Here is a 25384-nt window from a genome sequence, read left to right on the forward strand (position 1 = left end):
AACATTTTTATAAGTAAAATATGGTTAAATTTCTCATTTTAAATTAATTAGATGTATGGAAAATTGCAAACGCGCGTGTTTTCTGTGCAAAATTATGCTTTATTTTGAATATACAAATGTTCGATTATAGCAATTAAAGAAAAATCTTAGGATTCTAGAAAAACGTAATTTATTTATCTTATGTCGTAATTATGTCCAAATTAGTTTACTTAACATATTTTTCCATAAATTTTCTATGGAAATCTGAACGCAGGGAATCATTGATGAACACATTTGATTTCTTCTCTGGTTCAGATCTAGCACAGTTCTTGAAAACAACATCATCATCCCATCTTCTCTTCACTTTGTTATCACCTTTTGCTGACCCTGAAGAATAGTGTGTCAACAAAGGATTTCCACTCAATATGTTTTCCATTCTAATCCTCTCTTCTTCTTGTCTACGTTCAATTTCCTGCAAACAATTATATAGTAAATATAAGTATGACTATGAAAATATATAACATTACCTTTTTTGCTTGGTCCATTGCCCTTTCCTTCTTGATTTTATTTAATTCAGCTAACAGGGCCTCAGTGTCATCATCACTATCACTATCCGATGAATCTTCTTCCTCCAAAGCATCATCTGCATCTAAACTGGCAGCAGGTACTTGCTCTAGCTTCAAGCGTTTAGTACTGCTATGCTCTGAAGTACGTCCACTCCTACTGGTACCCTTGGTGTCCCTTTCTCTCTCTTCAAGTTCCTTACGGAAATCTCTTGACCTGATCTCTTCTGTTGTACCTTGTCCATGTTCCCTATAACACAATATTGCTTTTTATCGAATCGTTTAGTATAATAAAAAATAACAAACCTGTATTTCAATTTGGTGTGTCCTGGTAAATCTCTGCTTGAATACTGCCTGGAAATTGCACTAAGATCTTTCTCATTACGTCCTGAGCCTCCACGGGCAGGTTCAAATGTTGGTCTAGCAGCAGTAGTCATTTTTACAGAGTATTAACTGAATTGATTACAAAACTTTGCTTTCACGTTTGTTATCAAATGTAGAATGAGCAAAATATAGTTGACAGCTTACCAGCTATAATCAGTGTTGCCAGTACCAACGTAAGGAAATTTGGACGTAACTAGAATCATAATAATACATTAAGCGATAGATGGCTCTGAAAATATTTAGTACAGGTATGCTCCGACTTACGAACTCCCGGACTTACGAACAAAATTCTAAAAGCTGTAACTTGTTACAAGGAAATATGTAGTGATAAAAAATTAACTGTCCAAACAAAAATTGATAATTTCTAATAGTAAGTAAACAGTTTGTAATACGGAATTTAACATATATAAAAGTAAAAACCATGATAAAGTGTGATAAGATAAATATATATTGAAATTATTAAAATTTCCACGACTTACGAACAACCCTTTGGAACGGAACTAGTTCGTAAGTCGGGGATACCTGTATTTCTATCATGAGTAGGAACACTTAAGTCAAGAAAAAGATATAATAAACTAGAACACAGAAATCTGCATTTATTCAATATTTATTTTAACATTTATTGTATTTTTTTTTTTTGCTTTTCACTATGCATACATTGATTATAAATAAATGTACTTAACAGTATACATAAATAATCATGGAAAAGAGTAAATAAAAATAGAAGCTCTGTTACAAAAAGAAAACAAAAGAAATGTGCACACAAAAATAATACATTTGCAATAGAAGAAAATAAATTTCAGCGTTAATTCTAGAGATTGGAAATATTTACATAAATAATATATTAAAACGTCTGCATGTTCACAGCCCATACAAAATAAATACATTTTCATTGACAATATTTTGTACAACACACAGTTGAGAATTCCACATTTTATGCAATATTATATAATAAAAATATATTAACTTAAGAGAGAGATGCGTTTGAACTATCCTAATGACATTTTATATATCTTGTGAAATGAGTATGCAAGCAAATAATAGAATTATAGATTGGAAAATGATCAGAATAACTAGAGAGTAACAAAACGTTTTGTAGACACAAATATTAAATTATTTAATTATGAACGTTCGATAAAAATTGTTTATATTAGTTATCTAAAATGATGAAATAATTAATAAAATTTATTCATATTTAATTAACACACGTCAACAACAAAATTAAATCCACATGAGAATTAATAATAATTCCTATTCAACTTGATTTTTATATCATTTTTTTTTTACTCAAGGAATATTATAACTATGATAGTATTATTTATTTTTGTTTATAAATATTCAATAGTCACATATAAAATACAGTATAAAATTTCATATATTTGTGTTAAAACTATAGTTTATAAGAGATACGAGTATATATGTATATAAAATTTCGAATTGAGCCAGTCTTTTTACGTGTATGAATCAAATAATCACATTCTGCCTCAAATACTGACATCGTGAAGAGGTAATATTTAAAATCAGGTATGTTTTTTCTAACTGAATTTAGATTAAAAAAAAAGGAAATAAATAAATATGTTTGTTAATATGAAGAATTTTGAGTAATAATAATAAACTAAATTTGAATCTTGTGGTTAAACCAAACATATTATATATAAAAAAAACAACAAAATATAACAATGTTTCTCAAATGAGATAAAATAAAATTAATTAAAACTAAATAAATTGAGTATAATATTTACAATTATTTTACATACCTTCGCTGTTTGTTTATTTTGTAATTAGACTTTTAAGCGGTACTTGAGTTTTGTGATGTTCCACTAATTGCACTAAATAGGGCAGTACTGTTTCGTTTGAAACTGCCGGTTTCCTCGTGAGGCCACAACGGCTCTCCGAATAGTTCAGACAGAGACGAGCACAACTTCTTGTAGTTTTCACGCAACGCCTCTTGATATTCCACCTGGTTTTGACTAATGATTTTACTATTGATTTGTAGAGCTGAATAACAAATCTTTAAAAATTCCCTGCAAGTACACATATAATAAATAATGTGTTCTGAATATAAATAGTAAGCTGCGTACCTGTAAATATCTTTCAATTCTTCTACTTTATCATCTGGATAGAGATTAGAGAGTGCGGGATCGAGGAACACAGATGCGTATGTCAAAGGTCCTGCGTTAACTTGAACGCAAATACTTCCTTGCAACACTAATTGCAATTTCTTTACATCCGTGGTTTGTGAAAATACGACATCCTCTAATTCCGAAACACGGTTCCTCATTTCATCTATTGCAACTTCAATAGGACTCAATTCAATACTTCGTTTTGATACAACACGTATCCTTTTCTTTACATAAGGAAACGAGTATTCCGCTAGATAAGAGAATATTTTTTAGTTAAGACATTTTAAACTATGGGTTAAGAATATATATACTTGTCAGCATTGTTCTTCGTTTCCATTGATCTTCGGGACTTCCCCTCGCCTTTCCGTCTTTAGTAAATGGTGTTTCAAACATAAAGGAACTTACATCGTGATTTTGTTCAAAATCGGTTTGGCGCTCATCCAAAACATTCTTATCAAAATATGGAGTAACATGAGTAACTTGTATATAAACGAATTTTTGATCCAAATCACTTTGATTAATCTAGAAATTATGTAAGATGTATTTAATGTGCGATTTTAAGGAATATTATTAACTTCTTACTGGTATTGAATCTTGTATCATTTTCACAACCTCTTGTCGGTATTTTTGGCAATACTGTTTATACAACCTATCAGAAATTTCACTTAACGCAGTAACTTTTGGCTCTTTATAAATGTATTCCACTCCGCTTTCTTCTTCGAAATAGGCGTTTCCGTAAAATCCTACTCGATAGAATCGCCCGAGCAGACGTTTACCTGATTTATTTGCATCAACTACTTTTCCATAGTTGATAGCCAAATGCTCGTAGCACTCTTTTAATAGTTGGTAATTTCGTTTTTCTTCATAGATAGGAATTATTAACTTATACAATTCACCTAAAACATTAAGAAGTATTATTATATTTGCATTATTATTATTTGTCCATCAACTTACCTAATAATTCGTATCTTTCAGCTTTATCAATATATTCTGCACACGTCTCCAATTTTTGCAGAAGTGTATAATCTGAATATTGAACATCCTGAACTCCGACATCATATTTTATACCTCTTTCGTCTCTGGCGATATTCGAAGAGATCTTACTGAATACTTCTGCGCCCCAGTTTTGTGTTTTTTTTAGTTTTAAATATTCCGCCATCAAAGCAGCTATGTGCAGCTGACAGCAAGCAGCCTAAACGTAATAAAACTTATTAATACTCATCTTTGTTATGAATTTATTCTACGTGTACCTCAGAGAAGTTTCCATCCCTCAAATGGTTTTTAGTCATATTTTCCAACCATGTATGCCGAAGTTCGGGAGTCGAAGCATAAGAATTTGCCAAACTATGTTGAAGATCTACCAGCATCTCAGGATCATGATGGTGCTCCTTCATTTGAACAGTAGCCATTAAAACGGTACGTATTCTCTTCGTTAAATCTTTAACTTCGACAGGAAATCCTGTTCCTTTCATAGCTTTATCGCTAGTTGCGTAACTATTTACTATTGATATACTCTCTTGGAATCGAGCGTTATTCAAACCAATCACATTACCCAATATCTGGGAAACGGAAATGATAACTTGAAGATGTACTCTAGTCAGACCTTTCCTTCCGGTGAATTCGAAATTGGAACGCATTAATAAATATAAAATAGCACATGCTTCTTGTCTAACCGATGCTAATCGACTGTTGCAACATCTTAGAAGTTCGTAACATAACTTGCCACAAAGCACAGCGTTTCCTTTAAACAATATCATCGAGTAGTTGTTTATAAAAGCACGCAGAGCTGCAAATACGTGTTTATATAATCTTTCTCCTTGTCCAAGTTCTATGAATGTAAGGTATATATCAAAGATTTTGCGCATTATTGCATTATCTCCTTCAGACTGCAGTAAATTGGAACGAAAATGTATGCAGTAAAGACCCATACAATCCAAGATAACAAGTCCTATTTCTGTTGTTAGGTGTTGTTCCAAGCAAGCTTGCTGATTGCGAACACATTCATCTTCGCTATTAATTAGATTCTCTCGGTTATCTCTTGTGTGAATTACCAAAGTTCCGGTGTTCTCATGATTAATTTCCGATGGATTCATACGTGCTGGCAATGTATGGGCTTTCGTTGATTTCGATTTTACAGATGACACGGATTGGCTTTTCACTAACACTATATTTCGTTTGCCGATATATTTGAAATAACCTAACGCTAGTTCCAATACTGAAAAGAAGCCAACAACGTCGGCGTCAGTGGACTTTTGCCACCAGGATAATAACTGATCATCTCCCATATATTTAACGACAAAAAGGAAAACTAGGAAGATATCTTTACTTTCGCTTTGATGAAGTTTGTCATACCTGTGGATTTGCGTTGATTGGGTAATACTCAATCCACGTCGATGAGTTTTCAAATCGCCGTTCTTCAATGTATCGTCCCTAATTATTGTCGTTTCCTGCGATGTGACAGAATTATTGTCTCCAGACATTGTCGATAAATCAGACTCCAAACTCATTGAGCTATGACCATTAACTATTGATTGGCCTGCAATTGCATCGAAGAACGCAGAGTTCCTTATATGTATGGGACTATCAGAAAAATGTAATGTAAATCTATGTCTGCTCGGGGTATCGCTTACAGAACTCTTAGCTAACATGTAACTGCTCGACGAAGACATCCTGTTAGAAATCCCATTCGTCGCTGCATCATCAATTTTATCATCCGGCAACAATCTGTTAATGTTATCCAAAACAATACTCAACCACGGTACATATAACAATGCAATTCTGGACATCTTTCCTTTATTGTCGTACCTATCGTCCAATTCGTGTTTTGCCACGAGATTTCTCAACACATTCAAAGCTATCTTTCGAATATGAGATATTTCGTTCAAGGAACTTCTGACTTCTTGCAGTAGCATAGAAACCATATAATGATGTCTACAAAATTCTTCGGATAGGGCAAATTCTTGTATGAAGTCAGGCGAACGATTCTTCGGACTTATCCTTGAATGACTTATCGGTAAATTCAATATGACGAAGTGTTCATGACCACATAGAATTTCGAAGAATATAAATTTGCATTCTTGAAGCGAACGAGCGTCTCCAGGTTGAAATTTTTGTAAATAAGAATTGATTAGCTTAAAAACAAAACCTCTGTCCATGAGAGTTAAACATTTCTAAAATTGAAAAAAAAAATATATTGCATGATAAATCACATTTGCAAATGTATATATTACCGTTAAAAAGTGAGCAAAACCTTTATTCAACTCAGTTGTTTCTGAAGGCATATCCTTATGTTTGCTCAATATATATCCTATCAATACTTCCGACAATATCTCAATATTTTTAAGATATTCCGAAGGAAACCTTTCGTGTCTATGCATCTACAAATATAATAATTAGTACATAATTTTCAAAAATCTTCCTGCAAATATTTTTACTTTAATTCGTCCAGTGTTTAATAAATGTTGTGCCATGCTTTTTATTACAATTTGAAAGAAAAATTCTGAATGTTTCATAAATTTATTGATAACCAAAAAGTCTGTGTTATTTGGATCTAATATGCTTGGTAGAAATTTGCACATTTCTTCATGCACTGTTGCACCTTTTCTTCCTTCCGGCGTTACAAACACATACTTCACATATGATAAAAGCACGTCCTTTCTCCCAGCTTCGTAAATCATATTTATCAAGTTAATCAAAACACGGATTACGTTTAAACCAATATCAACATTACTAGTCCCCACGAGTAATATGAAAAGCTGATTAATAAGTGTTGGCAGATACGTAATCAATGTTGTTAATTGTACTGCATGTAGTGCTTTAATTATTTTGCATATTTCCTTTTCAGTTGATAATGTCGTTGGTTTAGGAGTCAAAACCTTCTCTGCGTGTATAAAAAGATTAAACAAATGCTGATCTTTCGTGTTCACAGTTGATATTAAATTAAATGAGACTGTAAAAATTGGTTTCTGCGAATCAATCCAATTAATTTCGGGACCTGCATTCTATATTTAAAAAAAAATATATGCATTAGTTATAAATCTAAATTTCAATATACTTCTTACCCCTTTTCCCAAGCCAAATGGATGAACACTTAAATATCCTGGAGGAAGATGACTGGCAACCGGAATTGTTTGCATTTCTGTAGAAAGTTTTCCTTTCTGAAGCAATGGTAACCACGCAAACCCAACTGAACTTTCCACGGTATCTTTTTTCTTTGATATATCACACGATACATGATAAAATGTGAATAGTAGATGGTGATTGGCCGTCAGATTTATTGGTAATCGTACTTTAATTTCTTCGTACCAACAAGGCGTGGTACTGTGATGTAAAACTGCGCATGAAACTTGGTTGACCAAAAGAGCATTTCCGGGTCTACCATAAATACACTACAAAACAAAAACAATTAATATATGAATAATAAAATCTTTTTAAGGTATTTACTTGAATTCCTTTGGCTTCTTCTCCATCGGAGTCTCTAAGTTCTACAAGGCATGCGATATTCCTTGCTCTAGTAAATAACTTCTGCGTATCGAAGTTCAACATTTGTGGGTAAACGTATAAATGATTCACAAAGTTCGTATATGGATAAACCTCTTTTTCTGAAGAACCTTCAAATTCCATAACCTCGATTGTTGGTTCAACAGTTGGTGGAATCGGAAAAGGTTTTATGGGAACCAAAGAACTCGTCAGACAATCTAAATAATACTTAATGAATTATCATAAAATGATTGATATTTTCAAACACTTACTGTTGGGCATATCTGTCATAGGTTCAATTTGTATTTTCAGGGTGCCTGGTATCACAGTTAATTTACTAAACTTATCTGGTTTTCTGTATTCAGACAATAATTTGAGTAGCTCTTCGTCGGTTATTTTATTATTCTCCTGTCGGAAAATTGCCGGAAAATCGGTAGACGTATCCAAATCGTTACTATACAATCTGAACAACGGCTTTGCTGCCCATGCGAAAGGTTGTCTGTAGCTACCCAACCTCTGGCAATAAGTAGATATACTTTTAAAAACTTTCATATTCCCTTTTGGATCTTTGGCGTTCTTAATGTACGGTTCCGAGGCTTGACATATACCGCCCTGCAAGACTTTCTCGATCTTAACAACTATAAAAATATCACAATGAGGATTCATAACAGAAAAGACGGCCTTCTTGGGATATTTTATCCAGTCAGCCAGTTTCTCTGATAAATCAATGTCGGGTGTTGTGTCAGTGGGCGTCTGACTATAGGCCACCATTGCTCTCGCTGTATCCCCATTTAAATCAAAATGGAAATTCTCTGTGAGTTTCTTCAAATTTCTTGCATCATATAAACAGAGGGTTGTATAGTACGGTTCAATTTGACTTAAATTTTCGTCATCATGAGATACTTGTAGGCGGAATCGTAAACTATCACATTTGATGAGAACCCGTTGTCCGAACATTTCTTTATATGGCTCCACGGAAGATTCTTGACTAGATGATTGTAGTTTTAATGTTGTGTAAACTTGAGGACATAGGGGTAATAACTTTTGGCGACTTTCCTTTCTCATATGCGCTATGCTGGTATCAGTCTCCCGAGCGTACTTTGTCAATTGAGGATTAAGACTATGTTCTAAGCCTTTCAGAGTTCCAAAAGGTTGTACTTGCGGAGGCGGTGATGTACGTTCTAAAAGAAACCAAATTGAAATACATACGCACATCAAATAATGTCAGTTTTTACCTCTTTCGAGTGACGCTGCTCGCTTTTCTTCTTGTATCTTATTTTGCTGAATAACAGAACTCAGCTTTGTAAGCCAATCTTTGTAATCATTTTCATTTTCCGCTGCCAGTATGTAGGACTTGTGACCGGCAGTCATTCTCAGTTCGAAACAGAAACGACCTCGTTTTAAATTTTTAACAACGTCTGTACAGAAATCCATGACAATTGTTATTTTTGCTTCGCCTTTCTTCTCGTCTTTATACAATTCTAGCATATGTGTGCCGTCGATTTCTTGCCTTAAGTAGCAATATCGTCGTTTAAATGTTTTTGAACCAATATTCACAAACATTCTATCGGACCCTAGAATATGCGATAAATTAATTTCGATAATTGCATTCTGCTACTGCAGTGTACCAACCGATCTCTGGTCCTTTCATCAAGAACCCTTCTTTGGTAATGCCCTCCACTGACTTTTTCAAATCATCGCCACCATCAAGATCTAGATCCACTTCGAAGGTATCCTCCTTGAGTTCCGTCGATAATGGTCTAACTTTCGGAAGACCAGAATAACTACCGGAATAATTGTCATATTTGTAATGCACCATATGCCAGTTGTTTGCATATGACGCCACGCATTGTCTTGTAAATAAATTACAGTCGCTTGTATTTGGCACATTCTGGGATAATGATCTAAATCGTTTCGGTAAAACTACTTGCTGAAAGTTTTAAAATTATTTTTAAAATAATAAAAAAAAATTACATATTAATTATATTAATTATAATAAATATTATTTATGTTATTAACTACTTTCAAAACCTATTAACTTTAGTCATTCTTTCATTTACATAATATTTTTAATTTTTTAATTATTTATAATATAAATACGTGCACGTTGAGATTCACTTACAATTATGTCGTCTTGTGGATATATCAACAGCTCTCTTTGAGGATCATTCTGCAGAACAGTTTTATTCTTTAATATAAAATCTTCAAAATCTAATGGTTCGACTAGTTGGGATTTATTCTAAAATAAAAAAAAAACAATTATTACAAAAATTTAAAATTATTTACCTATATAATACTAGAATAAATAAAACACTTATGTTTACTCAATAGTAATATGGATTAAGAATTAAAAACATCATATTCGTTCATTTTTTTTGAGATAATAGCATTTCATTATATGTATTCAATAGAAAAGATCCGTTAATCGCGCTGATAACACAATTCAATCTTAAACAGGAAGTTCTATCAAGTCAAAAGTATTAATTTCTCACGATAATAAACACGGACGTTATATTTATTATTCATGAATGAAATTATACAATGGTCTAACTAAAACGGATGGTTACCGTGTTTATTACTGCATAAAGCTTTAAATGTTTAATCTAAAGTATCACTTATTTACACAAGTTTATTTAAACAGACACTTAAAATTCAATTACATATTAAACAAATCGAATAAGTCGCACGAATAAATAATATAAAACTATATATACACATGCTCTCTTCCTATAATACAATTTATTTTCTAGATATTAAAATATAAATGAAATAAAAATGTATTCTAAGGTAATGCCTTAATCTTATTTGGAATTTGGGTCAATATGAATTCTAACAAGACTACATTAAATTATGTTAATGATTATTTTGCACAGCTGTTTATTTGTGTATTATAAAGTCATTGAGAAGAATAGTGCTAATAATAGCACCGATTCGGATACAATGTAAGAATTGGAAATACAAAGAAGAACGTTCACATTTAACAAATTGCCCAAAAATGCTAATTAACCTTTATAACGATATCCTCGTGATATTTCTAATAGTAACCTTCAATTGAGATGATAAAATTATACTCATAGATTGGAGAAACCTCAAAAAACCTGTATTTTGATTTATTTTAAAGAATAATATTGAATTCGTAATTACAGAAATCATTGAATTTTAAACTTAATGACAGTTGAAATATAATCTAAAGATTAGACCTAACGATAAATGCAAGTTAAAATTACCAGACCTTCATTAATTCTATGTTAAATGGTATAATTAATGTGCTATTAAACTATAATTTAAGGATCGTTGGTAAAATTTATAAAACCCAGCATATGGAATTAGAATCAGATAGTTACGCTGAAAATCTTCGTGAATTTATCAAACAACCTTGTGTTTGAAAAATATTGTCGTCAGACGAACAAAAAATGTATTATCGTGCTTTCAGCACTTTAGTGGTATAATAAATTAATTAATTAATGACTTTTTAACTGGATGGAAGTTATTGATGTCTTTCTTATAGAAAAAATAATTATTTGTTGCCGCATTCCATCATTTATTAATGATAAACAGAGTTATTCAGTATTTTTCTTGCAGTTTTATCTCAGTTTTCACAAGCATAATAGGAAGAGATCACTATTCCAAAAGATAAGGAATGGTTGTCTGTATTTATCAAACGTCGATAAGTCAAGTTGGTTTAATGGCATGAATAAAGATACCAGTTTTAAAAGCTATATATTATATTTTACTTTTCCAATAAGCACATTTAGTAAACAGTAAGTTTGACATTGCGTATCCCATCACGTAACAACTGTAAACATTATAATATTTACATGTACACTGTAAACAATAATTGAGGTGAATCTAATTAGACTGAAACATTGATGGTTACAAATGTGGGGAACGGGCACACACGCATACCGAATATTGCGTAATTGCCTTTTTTGGCCGCGAATATTGGAATTTGGCATAATACCACATAATGCGAACAGAGAGGGAGGAGTGAATAAAGGAGGAAAAAAGTACGCACTTGAACTGCTGTTTCCCTGACGACCTGCGAAACCGTCTCACGAAGCTGAGCCGCGGTTCCTGGCTTGGTGAGCCCTTTCGCGAACTTCCTTTCGCTCATCTTATCACTTATCAACAATATCCAAACCCTCTAAACTGTTCCATCGTTCTCCGATTCATATGCACGTTCGAATTCGCAACAGAACATCACTACAATAGGTAATTCATCACATTATTACTGGAATGCCACTGTCACCACTTCAAACAACTCTAACCACCACCGACTGACACTTCTGAAACACCACTTCACCCCGCTGCTCCAAGCATGCAACTTGAATGTGGTGCACACTGGTGGCAACCATATCTAACAGACATGGTCTTAACAATGCGCTGTTGTCATAATTCTTTCTCAATACCTCCGAAACAACTTGAAATTCTTTCAAATTAGATTGGTCATTAATTACCTCGCCCTCATATGCATTTATTTTCAGCAAAACTGTAATTGAAAAAAAACTTTATTTATTATTAGAATAATCATTTTATATAAATTTAACTAGAATCCAGATAAAAATGTAATATAATTTTGTAAATATATTATTTTATAGTTAAACAAATACAAAATAAAATGCTTGTTATTGTTGTAACAGAGGCGGCTAGGATTTACAGTATTTGACTTGTTTATTTTTATTATTTTGACCTCGAAGGGAGCCCTAGTTTGCAAACTCATAAAAACCATACCTAAATCCGCTCCTGTGTTGTACAATGAGTTTATCAAGTCATAGTAAAATACTACAGCTGTTTATAGATGATAAATTGTGTAAATATAAACATTTGATATGTTCCATTTTTTATCGCAGAAATATTTGAAAATTTAAAAAATTCTAACAGGATTGGCAACGCAGCGAACAGTCGAACGCGGCCAATTTGAAACAATATAGAAATAACCGATCCCATTTTTGTTGTGACCTTTAAATACTCGCATAATGAATGCACATTTTTACATTAATATTCCGCATCTAATTATAACATAAAATGCAACAGTACACATTGTTTTGCATAGAACAAAGATCGGCAGTACTAAATGTACTAAATCGAAAACAAAATATTTTTGAATATTTGTTTATGTTTAGTTTTTTGTCCCAAATATATACAATAAATGAGATTTCCTTGTAGGCTAATCTGCTTGCACTATATAGAATTAAAAACAAGTTTTATGATTGGATAATCAATTAAATTTAAACATATTTTGATCTATATTTTTCTTCGTCTTCTAATTACTAAATTCCTTACGTTCATTACGTGCAAACTTATTACTTACTAATTAGTTCAATGCACAATGTTGAAGTCAGCCTTCATCCACTATAAATGAACGAATGTTGTTATAAATGACTATTTATAATCTGCAAGTGCGTAATACATAAACGCTTTATGTTTAATTTATGGAATGATGATCGTATCATATGAAGGGTTTTTCAAATTATTATATGAACAAAGGGACGACAAAGTACAATATTACATATTTATATAAACGAATGTATTCTACATTATATATAATTTATTATATGCAAAATTATGCATATATTTTAAACATGTTTCATATTTCTAAGTCATCCACTATACAAATATATGCAATATAACTATATTTATTTTTATATCGTTACAGGCCTATTTTTGTGAGATTTGAACTTTCATCTTCGTATTGGATAATATTTCTATGTAAATTTGCAATTGTAAAATGTTTACTACTTTTACCAACAGGGAGCATCATTGTACACTGTACTAGACTTGTTTGGTTTAGATGTGTCAAATTTTTATCAAGTAAACTTAGCAGTGATTCATAAGTGTAATTTCTTCAAAATATTAGTTACAAGGATGTTTAATTTATTTTCTAAACCTGACCCAAAGGGTATGTCTCGTAATGTATAACTATAGTGGTCAATAATCATATTTTAATTATAGAACAGCAAAGAAAAGCTGATAGGGCCTTAAAAAAAGCTGGTAGAGATATTGAAAGGGATAGAAGAGAACTAGAACGAGAAGAGAAAAAATTGGTTAGTAATGAAATATAATATATAAACATTATTTTAGGACTTGGTTATCTTAATTTATTATATATGACCAAGTTACAAACAATGTACTTTTGTTGCATACATATTAAAATCAGTGATAGTGTATTTATTTATTTTTATTAATGCATTAGTTTATAAACTCGTCTTCTATAAAAGATAATTATATATAAGATTATTATTGGCAACTCAAATATAAGGGCAGACATGTAGCCCTTCTTTCAATACTTATTACCGTTATTTTCTTATTTGTAACGCAATACCGCTCGATACATACAGTTGGATACTTAGTGGGGGTGACGCAAGATTTATGCAGGGCAAGGAATTGCAAGAAAAGCTAAAAATTAAAAGATGAATCTCTTCATAAAGATTAAAACTTTTTTTAGTAAATCATTTATTTAATTATAGAGAAGAGTGTGATTACAAATATGACAAATTTTAATAATAAAGTTATAAATAAATTTGTTAAAAAAATAGATATTTTTCTTTAAACATAAATGTATAAAGTTGACTTAATAAATAAATTATATTTATATATGATTTTGTAATAACATTTTTTAAATATTATTATTAATTTATTCTTTTAAATTATTATAGGAATTGGAGATCAAAAAATTGGCAAGGGAGGGTAACAATGAAGGGTGTAAAGTATTGGCAAAACAATTGATTTTATTACGTAAACAAAAAATGCGCACTTACACAGCGAATAGTAAAATACAAAGCATAGGTATACAAAATAAAACAATGGGAGCGAACGCTAAGTTGGCTGGAGCTATGGCCGTTGCTGGTAGTACTATGGCAGATATGAATAGATCTATGAGGCCTGAACAAATTGCAGCTATGACGAACGCGTTCAGTCGAGAGGCTGCCAAGTTAGATATGTCTGAGGAAATGAGTGAGTTGATTAATGATTAATGCATTGACGACAGAATTATTTTCTTTTTGTATTTTAGTGAATGATGCGTTCGATGATATTTTAGCAGATTCCGACGAAGAGCAAGAAAGTGATAATGTTATTTCAAAGGTCCTAGATGAAATTGGAATTGAAATGAGCGGCAAAGTAAATTATTATTATTTTCTTTTAGATTTTAATAAATATTTGTATACTTGCAGATGGCCGGAGTTCCGTTACCTGAGAAAGGAGCCATTGGTGGTAGCATGAAAACTACGTTAACAGATGAGGATATTGAAAAACAGTTGGCACAATTAAGAGCATAATAGATATATTTTTTATTTAGATTTATACAATAAACTATTTTTACGCATCCATTACATTTCCATATCATCATCGATATTGCTATCCACGCAGCTGACTATGCATTCTTCGTATGTCCACTTGGGGAATATTCTTTTATAGAGATTTAGTAGCACAGTATCCTGCGACTTGAGTTGCCCATCGAAAACGCATTTCATATGTCCGTGAGTGCCCAAAGGTTCTTTAATATGCCCATTACGACCATGTTTAGTGCGTAGTTTGCATGGCTTGAAGTAAGCGATATCATCACGATTGAAGAACATAAATCTGACAACGGCAGATCTCTTATGGACTTTAAATGGATGTCCTATAAATAAAACAAAACAAATTTTAATGACGATGTTAATATAATAAATAATAAATTTTTACCTGAAAGTACGATACGTTTAGTTATTATTCTATCGGGATTGCAGGATAATAAACTTCCATTGGCAACCAATATCAATTGACCATTATGTTCCTTATAACAAACCACGGGCGCTGGAGGAAATTGTATGGGAGCATAAAATGTAGCAACAATTGTTGAATCTACTTGGAAGTATCTTTCAAACTAAAAATGCAATATGATAAAAACATATGAACAGTTTCAAAGAAACGTTTACTCACTTTATGCTTCTTTCCATTTGTATGTTGACTAAATATTGGGTTAACTATAAACCTCCTGTATCCACATTGAAAAATTAACCTTTCCTTTGATTTGATTGGTTGCTCATATTGACCAGCATGTTTTAAAACCACATTTACAACAGACATCTTCCCTTCATGTGGGAACATTCCAATCAAAATTACTGGAGCACTTGTGGTTTCAAACGCTCTCCAAAGTAACTGAGAAACTCCTTTGACATGCACTGTAACAAACCATCCTGGCTGAAAATAAAATAATGAAACATGTACTCGTTAACAATTTCGATAATAAATACCATAGCTCCTTCCTTCAATTTAGAGCCATTTAAAACCCTTTTCTTAGTATGATCAAAGTTCTGAAATTGGAATATTCTTGCATAATCTGCGGGTAAATTTTCTTTCGGATCCCATGGAGAGGTTCTGTAATTATAAAATGATAAATTTGACGAAGTTGTTTACAAAAAAAAATCATAAACAATTACCGATAACTTTCTAAACCTCGGTATTTTTGGAATCGTACCCTAGCCGGAACGTCTTGCGGTGTATCTATTTCGTCGGGAAACATTTTATCCAATTTTGCAGCCTTCAGTTTCTTCAAATCAGCCTGTTCCGTCATTAGGTCCAATTGCTGATCGTACTGTAAATCGTTCACAGCGATCTCCGATTGTGTTACAACCGATTCCAAGTCTTGCTCTTCACCATCCTCTGATTCCTCGTCGCTCATTGCTTCCATGGCATCATCTTCTTCTTCCTCGTCCACATCTTCATCATCGTCACTAATATCCTGTGCGTCCGTGTCAGGAATCCAAGCAGCTTGATAATCCGACCATCCTTTTGGAACTTTCTTTACTTTTATTGACTGAAATATAATTGTGTAATAATTGCTTTAAATACAAAATATGTTTACCTTATCCTCCATTTGTGCTAAACGTATTTCATCCTCAGTCGGCCAAGTTTGTTCAGCGTCTAAAGGATCTGGTACGTTTTCAGATTGCAATGATTCCTGTTTACTAACGTCAGCCCTTTCTAAAACTCTCACAACAGTGGTATCCTCCTGCTCCATGCTATTTGCAGATTTGCTATAATTTTAATGTTATTATATGGATTCATGGCATAATATTAATAAATACCTTTTCTTTTGTGGTGCAAAAGGATCATGTGGTGCATCAATTTGAGACATTTGAAAATTGCCAAGTCCTGGTATATAAACCAAATCATTTACAGACAATGCAGTTCCTCTCAAGTATCCTGTTACTTTTAAAGTTCCTTCCACTCCTTAAAATTACGATTAAATAATAAATGAATAAAAATAAGTATATTACTAAATTACCTTCAGTGTCTTTAATGTATTCGTAGCTTTCAGCGTAGATGTGCGGTCTGCGATCGCAATTAATTTTACGTTTCTTTTGATTTCCAATTTTCCTTAGCACATTTAAACCATCTGTACTTTTGTCCAAAGTAATTACTTTTTCATCAGGCAACCATTTGCTAATCATTTTGTTTATGTTTTGTTTCTGATCATTTTGCTTTTTAACTGAGAGTGTATTTAAGTCAGTAACAACAACTGTTGGTGTTGGTAATCCCTGAAAAATAATTCAATTAGATTTAATATTACATATTTTAGCAAAGAAAAACAAGCTTTACCTGTGAAAAAGATGAAATCAGAAGGTTTTTACCCCAATCATCAATTAAATTAGGTCCAAATTCAAGTTCTGCATTTGTAGAAATTATAAACAGAACACTATCACAAACTTTAAGAGTATCTAATATAGCCAAATTATTGTCCAAGCTTGGTATAATGAATGCAAACCTTTGCTTAAAACGTGGTAAAGTAATGTGTACAACACCAGAATTACTTTTATGGATCTCAGCATCTTCATCACATTCTGTTAATAACTTTGTGACAATTTCAGGATTGATGTTTTGGTGCAATGGCAAAACACATACTAGAAATTAAAAAAATATATTAATGTTGATATTATCAGCATTGTTTAAACACATACCTAAAAATGGTAATGTATCCAAGCCACCAATTGAGCGTTTTTGGTTTAAAACTTCATCTCTTTTATTTTTCCTGATTTGGTTTGCTTGATGCCTCTTTTGCTCCTTGCTTAATTCTCCTTTTTGTTTACGCAAAATTGATTTGATATTGACCTTTCCTAAAAGAATTAAAGATATTAATGTTAATTAATTAAAAAACGTAAAACAATAACAATACCTTTCGTCGAGATAGAGATTGACCTCTTAGAATGATGCCTTCCGGAATTGAACTTTTTATTCGATTGCTTAAGGTTACCAGCCCTATGGGCCTGAGTACCTTCTGATACCATATTTTAAATTAATGTTGTATTTAGAAGCAGCTTTACGAATCTGGCATACAGCACGTGCGAACTGTTGTAAACATAACCTATTATGTCAAAGGTTGTGAGCAGTGGGGGCAAAAACTTTAGTTGAAGTATATTATAGATCGGTTGGTTGCTGATATAATTGTAATTAGTGAGACTAAAATTAACACATGTTTTGATGATTTTAAGCAATAGATTTTTAATAATAAGAAACAGATAATCAATAAACTTTAAACATATAAGAGATTAGTTAAAATTACATAATTATATTGGTATGCTCAATAAGTTGTATATACTGATATTTTAGAAAATTTAATATTTGCTTGTATTTTATTATACACTAATATTAAAAAGTTTGCTTTAGCATTAATATAACTCAAAAACTGATTTGCACATATAAATATTAAAAATATAGTCAATAAAAAGAAAGATTTGTATATTATTGCATTTACTCAATAAATAATGTGAATGTAGAGATACATTGATTCGTTTCATGCGTTTATTTAATCGGTGCGCCAGTTAAAGTTTTGCTTCGTAGTTTTCCACCGCTCTTAGTTAATAGGTTATTGCCTTGCCATTGAGCAAAGCAGTCGGAGCTTGTTTTCAGATCGACTTGAAGTTTATCCCATACTTTCTTTTTCGGATTTAAAACTTCATCCGGTTGACCATCTTCGAAGTTTTCAACAAAAACGCGTTCACCAACAATGGCACCTTCTGGTGGTATTAAAGTTTCCACTTGCTTAGGTTCATCTCTGTAAAAATAAATATGTATTAAATCGTAAATATTTAGTACGATGTATTAGAACATACGTTGAAGCGCAAAGAACCATGCCCTGGGATTCAACGCCACGCATCTTCGCAGCTTTCAGATTACAAAGGACAACCACCATTCTATTTTGCATTTCTTCAATAGGAATATAATTGACTAATCCGCTAACAATTGTTCTGGGTGTTTCTTCGCCCAAGTCAATTTTTTCTACATATAAAGCATCAGCGTCTGGATGACGAGACACCTCCACGATTTTACCTATACGGATATCCAAACGCGATGGAACAACTTCGTCAACAATAGCAGCAGCTTCTATAATAAATATTGATTGATTATAATAAATTTTTGTGACTAATCTGTGTATACTGACTCTGTTTTCCTGGTGCAGGATAGGCCTTAGCTGCTAGAGCTTTCAATGAAGGCTCTTCAAAAACTTTTCTTACTGGTTCCAATAAGCGATTGATATAATTTTCTACAGCAGTTTTCAAATCACCAGGATGTATTTCTTCCTTAGCAAATCCGGCTTCTAGTAACTCGAAGTTATCATATTCTATATCACCGCCATAATCTGCGTTTCTCGGTACCACAAACTTTTCGTCCTTTGCAAGAAGTGGAAATACAACGTGTTTCACAAAAGATAATACACCATTATTGGTGATGTTTCCTGGTTCACAGAATGCTTTCTTCAACTTCTTTTTAACATTAGCTGGGCTGTCCAGTAAGTCAATCTTGCTCTCATCTTCTGAAGAAGACATTTTCCCCCCAGTCAAACCAGGAACTATAACAAAAACAAAACTATACAATAACAAATACTTAACCATTGTTAATGATTCAAATACCCATGGGATTCATAAGATGAGCTCTCTTTTGGTAACCTAATTGGGGAAGATACTTTTCAGCAAAAGTAAATATTTTCCTTTGATCAATGCCACCAAACTGTGCATCAACTTTTAAATATTCTTCATCTAAAGCTTGCAGTCCTAAATAATAAAAAAATATTTAATTCATTTGCTTATTGTCTTCATGTACAAATATACCTGGATACAGAAGTCCACTTACTAGAGGATGATCTACCTGTTTAACTACTTCAGCACCAGCCTTTTTAGCATCATGTTCAGTGATCACTGAACTTAATCTATAAACATCAAGGGTATATTCCTTAGATAACTGATAGTCAGTGCCTTTTACAAATTTCAATTTTTCAGTAGAGACACCAATTGACTTAAGCATGGCTTTAATTGAATGTTCATAGTATTGAGTTCTCAATGCTAGCAGCTCCCATGGTGCTTTCATATTATCTAAGTAGGCATGTAGATCAGCAAAAAGAATAGTTACTTCAGCACCAGCTCTCAAGAAATCTGCTATTTTTGACATTGGTACAAAATAGGCAACATGGGGTTTTCCAGTAGTTGCTGTGCCCCAATATATTTTTAGATCTCTTTCCTTCAATATGGTTTTGATCTTATCTTCACCAAGCACTTCTTGCAAATTTCTAGATAATAATTCATACTTTTGATCAGGATTTAATTGGTCTGCCATTATTTCCTAAAATAAAAATTATAACATATGTTAAAGTCTATCATTCACAATTTGATTGAAAATGATTTATATTAGTGTATTGAATCTTTTGAGAATCTATATTTACTGATGCAATGTTACCATATGTAATAACCTATAAATTACAAAATACTCACAGAATAATATGAAACTGGTGCAGGACGTGTTCAAAAGAGTTATCAAATAAGAATGTAGTTCAGTATAAAAATGCGTATAATACAAATCAGCAAATAAAATTTGCTTGAGGAATCAAACGATTAACCTGCAATCGCCACGATCCAATTTGTTGGCAATCGGTAACAATCGTCCTCAATCGTTGCGTTCCGCAGAGGACTGGTGCTGCCAGTAAATTAAGAAAAAGTTTCTGCAGTTTAAGAATACGTACAATGATTAATTGTAAACAAATATTAATAATTTATTTATATAAAATATTATAAAAATAAGACAATTTCTTAAAGTGGAAATATTAATTTATTGTAAGGAACTTTTTACATAGTATTTTATTAATATTCACTTTGAAAGTACTTAATATCATATAATTTATTAAATTTTATTACGAAATTGATTATAAATTAAAGATGTTACATTACAATAAGTATAATATCATAAATAAAAATAGTTTAAATATCCATGTACAATATATTATTGAATACATCTTTTGAGTGATGTAATAGAACCACCAACAACCCTGAATGCATATAAGGCAGTAAACACTAATAATGCATAGAGCGGAACAATTGTTGCATAATAAACTTGATATCTGTTGATTAATGTCAATGATGAAGCAGCAAGATGTGTTAAAACAACATAAGCCACTTGCAAACGATTATTGGTATCAATTGCATGGAAAAATAGGATTCCCCAAAATGTATGTAACAATATAAAACATAAACAGATGGCAGAGCTAGTAATGAAAAACAGTTCATTTCCAGATTTTAAACCCATTGTTCCAGGTCCAACAGCGTCAGCTACCACATTCACCAATGAGAACATTCCACTTATGATTCCAAACCCAAGTCCACTGACATAAGCTAATATATGTTTGTTCTCTATTAATGCTGTGCTATCATCAGTGATTTTCTTAAGGCCATTTTCTGCTTTCCTAATAATTTTGTAAATTATTAGTCTGAATACTTCTTGGAAACATACACTAAACACCAATCCAAAAACAAGTTCCTTTCGCAATGGTATCACTATAAACCACCACAATGATGATGTTAACAATGACAGTAACCAGAAGAAAGCTGCTGCTATCAATATTATTATCCTTACTGGATCATGTGCAATGGTCAACATAAACATAGCCAAGGGTGGACCAAACGCCAAAAAGGAACATCCAAAAAATTCGATTACTGTCATCTTGTAATTTTTATTGTAACATACAAACAAACACAAACTTGAATGAGTAAGTTTATAAACTTTCAGGCACTGTTGATAAAATCTGACAGTTATTGACAACTATGACAATCTATGCTATGAGTAATCAAACCAAACTTCTTTGAAAACAGGACATGCCCATCAGAAGTACCAAAATTGAAAAGTTAAAAGCCCCTTGAGCATATCAAGAATCTACTTTGAAAATAAGTCGATCATAGGGAATTTAAATTTGTAGAGTTTATAAATTACGAACGTTTGGGAGGTACAGCAAATTGTTGGAAACAAGATTAATTAGTCAAAATAAAACACAGAAAACCGCCTACTAACAAACAATATGGTAAGTAAATGAAATTACCAGAATCTAAATAATAATCCGATTTCTTTCTAGTCTGGAAATGTTAATATTTGTTCAGTTACTGACAATGTGAAGAAAGCAATAAAAGAATTTAGATTCCAAAAAATGCAAGATACAGCTGCTCTTATTTGTATGTTTTATTAAAGGAAGTTTAATTTAATTTATTAAATATGTACATTTTTTTGTATTTAGTGAAGGTAGATCGAGAGAAGCAAGAAATTATAGTGGATGAAGAACTGGAAAAAATTTCTGTGGATGATCTTCAAGAAAGTCTGCCAAGCCATCAACCAAGATATGTGATTCTGTCCTATCGCCAAGTCCACAATGATGGCAGGATATCTTTTCCATTGTGCTTTATTTTCTACACGCCACGTGATAGTCATGCAGAACTGCAAATGATGTATGCTGGTTCAAAAATTTCCTTGCAGAATGAAGCTGGATTGACAAGGTCATATGAGATCAGAGAACTTGAGGATCTGACTGAGGAATGGCTTTTGGAAAAGCTGGGTCATTGATTGTTGCCAAATATTATAAATCACAGGGTTTTATCAGTCTTTTGCATAGTACAAAATAAGCAAAACCAAAATATTCAATTGCAAATATATTGTTTTTGTTTATATAAAAGCTTTCATGTAAAAAAAAAACTATAAAGTGGCTTATTATTGCATGTTTTACTTTATAATCTTGCCTTAAAAATACAAAAAATAACAAATTAAAAATAACTTTTAATCAGATTTTGTTCCAGTTTTAATGTTATATTTCAATTAATTAAGTGTTTTTGATACTTTTATACTATCATAATGTTATAGAATTAAAAATATATTAATGTTATTTTTTTTAATAATGCATTATACAAAGGAATAAAGAATATATTAATGTTTTCATAATATGAAATTTTTTTAAATATCTTATACCTTTCAAGTTTCATATATTTATGTAATGTAAGGACGTTCTCCTTTCCGATCTCATTTAAAATCTTCATTAAAGAAATTATTATTTTATTCTTCATTAACATTTTCTGTAAGTAATTTGTTAAATCTGATTTTATTCAAATTATGTTAATTTAAAATCATATTAGAATTAATTAGTTCAGGAAACGCTCGTACGGTTACACAAGAATTCTTTAGTAATTTTTTGTTATTACGTTACCATAACTTGGTGTGCCCGGTAGTTTTTTGTTGGTGTTTTATATTCTGCCATTAATTCAAAATAAACGTATAATTAATAAATTGTTAAATTTGAACAACAATTTACTTATGTTTCATATTTTCAAATGTTATAAAACATAACTGAAAATGGTAAATACTGCTCCATCTCCTTTCGATGTTTTGGTAAGTATTCAGCAGTTCTATTTGTAGGTTATATCTAAAAAAATATTTTATAGGATTTTCAATTCAAATTACATTGCCGTCTAAATATATTTGAAACAGACAGTGATGATTCATTTAGCAATATCTGTTCATTGCTTGCCTGTGCAAGTCGGTATGGGTTGATCTTTGTTGGAACCAAGGTTAACAATTTCCAAGGTATGAACTCAAACAGAAATATGCAACCCTTTATATATAACAAACATGATTACAGTCATTCAACAACAGGATATAGTTAATAATACTGATAAGGAATTTAAAAACTACCCAAGAAGAATTGTGGAGTTACCAGGTGTAGCTCAACATTTATCTGTTAATTGTGATTGCACAAAACTGAGTGTTGTAGTTGAAAGAGATGGTTGTGCTACTGCCATAATATATGATGTTTTGTCATTCCTCAAGCAGGTATCAACAATAATTGATGAAGTCAAAATGTGTTTAATGCAATTTATTGATTTCAGTCTATATTTATTATTAAAGAGATTCGTTTATCTCCAACACCAAATGTAAAAGTATTGCAAACTGATTGGAATCCAGCAATACCAGATATTTTTACAGCCTGCAAAAGTGATGGTTCTTTGGCTGTTTACGAATTTAAAGGAAATGCTTTGGACATCCATGAAATTCCAAATGCTGCTGCAACTACTTGCTTCTGCTGGAGTCCAAAGGGAAAACAAATTGCAGTTGGTAGTAAAGATGGGAAGATTACACAATATAAGCCTGATTTAAAACCAGTGAAATCTATAAATGGTCCAGTGCTTGATGGGAATTTTAGCATCATTTCAATGCAATGGGCTTCGAGTTTTCAATTTATAGGTGTTTACAAAAGCACTACTGATGCCAATGCATCTTCAAAATTAATTGTTATTGATGCTCCAAAAACTGGAAACCCTACATACACTAATTATGAAGATATCTGTTATAGTTATGGTAATACCAGACCTTACCAATTTTATTTAATTCTTGAGCAACATTGGTAAATTATTTACATATATATATATAAACCAAATTCTACTATTAATCAATTTTAGGAATATTTTATTTGTCAGTTCTTCTAATGGAAGTGAGGTTGGTGTTCTTGGATTAGATGGAACAAAGTGGATGCAGTGGTGTCTTGAGGACAGTAGCAGAGCTGAATTACCTTTATCTAATAAGAGGCAAGAAACGTACTCTATCGGTTTCGCTATTAACACCGGATATACTAAAACAATCGTAAGCGGTGATACAACGCTGCCGCCTGCTCCAGCATTATTGATTTTGTCTAATCATGGCGTACTCTGTTGCTTTGATATATTAAACATGAAAGCCAATGCTCCATCGGTGTGTTCACCTCCTGAATCTATTACAGATAAATCTGGTTTAAATCAGTTTGTTACTGTGGAAAAGGTTATAGGTCCAATATTCAATATCATATATTCTAAATTATTATATTTTTTAGATTAATCCAATTCCAGCAGAAGTTCAAAAACCTGTTGTTTCAAGCAATCCAGTCTTACCATCAGTTGCTACTAAGCCTTCATTGTCAAACCAACCATTAAATAATGTCCCTGCCTGGCAAGGATCTGTACAAAATGTTACAACTACAAAGGCGGCTACAGTTCACCCATCATTATCCATTAATCTGTTTAGTAAGCCAGAAACGCCCAAAGTTATGGAACAGAAAACGGTACATGTCAAACCCCAGGAACCTGCAGTTGTAGTAAAACCTGATTTAAAATCACCTGATATTGACAATATAAATACAACAAATATAAATGATAGAATTCCGATTAATATTGAGACCGAATTAATGATTGCAAAATTGGTCAGGGAAGAATGTCTGGCTTTAGAATTGGAATTGAAAGCTGTTTTATATCAAGGGAAAAAAATAAAAATTGAAATTGGTAACGATAATGAAGCATCTAATATGGCTGAGAAAGCTGGAAAGCTTGAGGAATTTGTAAAAGCAGTCAAAGAAACTTCCCAAAGTCAAGCGGCAGAAGTAAGTCCTCTTAAAGAATAACATAAACATCCTTATTCAATATATCATATTTTTTTAGATACATGCATTAAAACAAAGTCTTATTCAAGCTTGGGCTTGGTACGAAGAAGCGCGTTCAAGATATACCAATGGTAGAGACCCATCACTTCTCGCTTTACAAAAGGTCC

The 25384-nt window shown here is 32.0% G+C and overlaps 8 protein-coding genes across 8 annotated transcripts in view; 3 read left to right on the plus strand and 5 right to left on the minus strand.

The window, feature by feature from the left end:
• Nucleotides 1-155: 155 nt before the first annotated feature.
• On the minus strand, nt 156-1083 carry LOC108559635 (protein CWC15 homolog). Its single transcript, XM_017916968.1, has 3 exons — nt 849-1083; nt 507-792; nt 156-451 (listed from the first exon to the last, which is right to left on the minus strand). Exons 1-3 carry the CDS (start codon nt 977-979, stop codon nt 206-208), a joined length of 663 nt encoding a protein of 220 aa, XP_017772457.1. The 5' UTR covers nt 980-1083; the 3' UTR covers nt 156-205.
• Nucleotides 1084-2661: 1578 nt separating this feature from the next.
• Nucleotides 2662-12920, minus strand: LOC108559639 (dedicator of cytokinesis protein 9). The gene is made up of 16 exons (XM_017916977.1): nt 12840-12920; nt 11544-12017; nt 9651-9767; nt 9161-9458; nt 8764-9102; nt 7801-8709; nt 7493-7746; nt 7111-7437; nt 6484-7050; nt 6280-6426; nt 4300-6219; nt 4004-4241; nt 3632-3945; nt 3361-3571; nt 3008-3299; nt 2662-2950 (listed from the first exon to the last, which is right to left on the minus strand). Exons 2-16 carry the CDS (start codon nt 11640-11642, stop codon nt 2716-2718), a joined length of 6267 nt encoding a protein of 2088 aa, XP_017772466.1. The 5' UTR covers nt 11643-12017; nt 12840-12920; the 3' UTR covers nt 2662-2715.
• A 473-nt stretch (nt 12921-13393) lies between these two features.
• Nucleotides 13394-14852, plus strand: LOC108559641 (charged multivesicular body protein 2b). Its single transcript, XM_017916980.1, has 5 exons — nt 13394-13427; nt 13481-13572; nt 14185-14482; nt 14541-14647; nt 14701-14852. The coding sequence occupies exons 1-5, from the start codon at nt 13394-13396 to the stop codon at nt 14803-14805; spliced, it is 636 nt and encodes a 211-aa protein (XP_017772469.1). The 3' UTR covers nt 14806-14852.
• LOC108559640 (pre-rRNA-processing protein TSR1 homolog) lies at nt 14836-17885 on the minus strand. The gene is made up of 11 exons (XM_017916978.1): nt 17685-17885; nt 17470-17625; nt 17111-17412; nt 16797-17049; nt 16597-16741; nt 16374-16545; nt 15949-16325; nt 15763-15886; nt 15449-15709; nt 15212-15392; nt 14836-15149 (listed from the first exon to the last, which is right to left on the minus strand). Exons 1-11 carry the CDS (start codon nt 17794-17796, stop codon nt 14857-14859), a joined length of 2376 nt encoding a protein of 791 aa, XP_017772467.1. The 5' UTR covers nt 17797-17885; the 3' UTR covers nt 14836-14856.
• Nucleotides 17886-18242: 357 nt separating this feature from the next.
• LOC108559630 (tyrosine--tRNA ligase, cytoplasmic) lies at nt 18243-20461 on the minus strand. Its single transcript, XM_017916964.1, has 6 exons — nt 20275-20461; nt 19618-20125; nt 19420-19560; nt 18951-19358; nt 18622-18892; nt 18243-18563 (listed from the first exon to the last, which is right to left on the minus strand). The coding sequence occupies exons 2-6, from the start codon at nt 20117-20119 to the stop codon at nt 18311-18313; spliced, it is 1575 nt and encodes a 524-aa protein (XP_017772453.1). The 5' UTR covers nt 20120-20125; nt 20275-20461; the 3' UTR covers nt 18243-18310.
• Nucleotides 20462-20770: 309 nt separating this feature from the next.
• LOC108559632 (gamma-secretase subunit Aph-1) lies at nt 20771-21645 on the minus strand. The gene has a single exon (XM_017916966.1). The coding sequence runs from the start codon at nt 21494-21496 to the stop codon at nt 20780-20782; it is 717 nt and encodes a 238-aa protein (XP_017772455.1). The 5' UTR covers nt 21497-21645; the 3' UTR covers nt 20771-20779.
• A 118-nt stretch (nt 21646-21763) lies between these two features.
• Nucleotides 21764-22520, plus strand: LOC108559634 (glia maturation factor beta). The gene is made up of 3 exons (XM_017916967.1): nt 21764-21851; nt 21903-21999; nt 22062-22520. The coding sequence occupies exons 1-3, from the start codon at nt 21849-21851 to the stop codon at nt 22382-22384; spliced, it is 423 nt and encodes a 140-aa protein (XP_017772456.1). The 5' UTR covers nt 21764-21848; the 3' UTR covers nt 22385-22520.
• Nucleotides 22521-23116: 596 nt separating this feature from the next.
• The window catches only part of LOC108559629 (nuclear pore complex protein DDB_G0274915-like), a 6140-nt gene continuing 3872 nt past the window's right edge, over nt 23117-25384 (plus strand). The window contains exons 1-7 of the mRNA XM_017916963.1: nt 23117-23200; nt 23254-23395; nt 23451-23641; nt 23698-24212; nt 24268-24622; nt 24675-25217; nt 25276-25380. Coding sequence (XP_017772452.1) covers nt 23165-23200; nt 23254-23395; nt 23451-23641; nt 23698-24212; nt 24268-24622; nt 24675-25217; nt 25276-25380 — 1887 coding nt within the window. The 5' untranslated portion in view covers nt 23117-23164. The remainder of the gene's footprint in view (nt 23201-23253; nt 23396-23450; nt 23642-23697; nt 24213-24267; nt 24623-24674; nt 25218-25275; nt 25381-25384) is intronic.

Source organism: Nicrophorus vespilloides, unplaced genomic scaffold (assembly GCF_001412225.1).
Source record: "Nicrophorus vespilloides isolate i.1.1-1 unplaced genomic scaffold, Nicve_v1.0, whole genome shotgun sequence".
Classification (NCBI taxonomy): domain Eukaryota; kingdom Metazoa; phylum Arthropoda; class Insecta; order Coleoptera; family Silphidae; genus Nicrophorus; species Nicrophorus vespilloides.

Excerpts from the sequence above, each read along its gene's own strand:
- LOC108559635 (XM_017916968.1), bottom strand. The coding sequence starts at position 979 with ATGACTACTGCTGCTAGACCAACATTTGAACCTGCCCGTGGAGGCTCA. Across the intron at positions 793-848 it reads CACACCAAATTGAAATACAG|GGAACATGGACAAGGTACAA; the intron begins GTTTGTTATTTT and ends ATTGTGTTATAG. Across the intron at positions 452-506 it reads CAATGGACCAAGCAAAAAAG|GAAATTGAACGTAGACAAGA; the intron begins GTAATGTTATAT and ends AATTGTTTGCAG.
- LOC108559639 (XM_017916977.1), bottom strand. The coding sequence starts at position 11,642 with ATGAGCGAAAGGAAGTTCGCGAAAGGGCTCACCAAGCCAGGAACCGCG. Across the intron at positions 7,438-7,492 it reads AAGAAGCCAAAGGAATTCAA|TGTATTTATGGTAGACCCGG; the intron begins GTAAATACCTTA and ends TTTGTTTTGTAG. Across the intron at positions 3,300-3,360 it reads ACGAAGAACAATGCTGACAA|CGGAATACTCGTTTCCTTAT; the intron begins GTATATATATTC and ends TCTCTTATCTAG.
- LOC108559641 (XM_017916980.1), top strand. The coding sequence starts at position 13,394 with ATGTTTAATTTATTTTCTAAACCTGACCCAAAGG. Across the intron at positions 13,428-13,480 it reads TTCTAAACCTGACCCAAAGG|AACAGCAAAGAAAAGCTGAT; the intron begins GTATGTCTCGTA and ends TTTTAATTATAG. Across the intron at positions 14,648-14,700 it reads GAATTGAAATGAGCGGCAAA|ATGGCCGGAGTTCCGTTACC; the intron begins GTAAATTATTAT and ends GTATACTTGCAG.
- LOC108559640 (XM_017916978.1), bottom strand. The coding sequence starts at position 17,796 with ATGGTATCAGAAGGTACTCAGGCCCATAGGGCTGGTAACCTTAAGCAA. Across the intron at positions 17,050-17,110 it reads TGATTTCATCTTTTTCACAG|GGATTACCAACACCAACAGT; the intron begins GTAAAGCTTGTT and ends ATTATTTTTCAG. Across the intron at positions 16,546-16,596 it reads TTTGCACCACAAAAGAAAAG|CAAATCTGCAAATAGCATGG; the intron begins GTATTTATTAAT and ends TTAAAATTATAG.
- LOC108559630 (XM_017916964.1), bottom strand. The coding sequence starts at position 20,119 with ATGGCAGACCAATTAAATCCTGATCAAAAGTATGAATTATTATCTAGA. Across the intron at positions 19,561-19,617 it reads AAGTGGACTTCTGTATCCAG|GACTGCAAGCTTTAGATGAA; the intron begins GTATATTTGTAC and ends TTTATTATTTAG. Across the intron at positions 19,359-19,419 it reads TCATCTTATGAATCCCATGG|TTCCTGGTTTGACTGGGGGG; the intron begins GTATTTGAATCA and ends TTTTTGTTATAG.
- LOC108559632 (XM_017916966.1), bottom strand. The coding sequence starts at position 21,496 with ATGACAGTAATCGAATTTTTTGGATGTTCCTTTTTGGCGTTTGGTCCA.
- LOC108559634 (XM_017916967.1), top strand. Across the intron at positions 22,000-22,061 it reads AGATACAGCTGCTCTTATTT|TGAAGGTAGATCGAGAGAAG; the intron begins GTATGTTTTATT and ends TTTTGTATTTAG.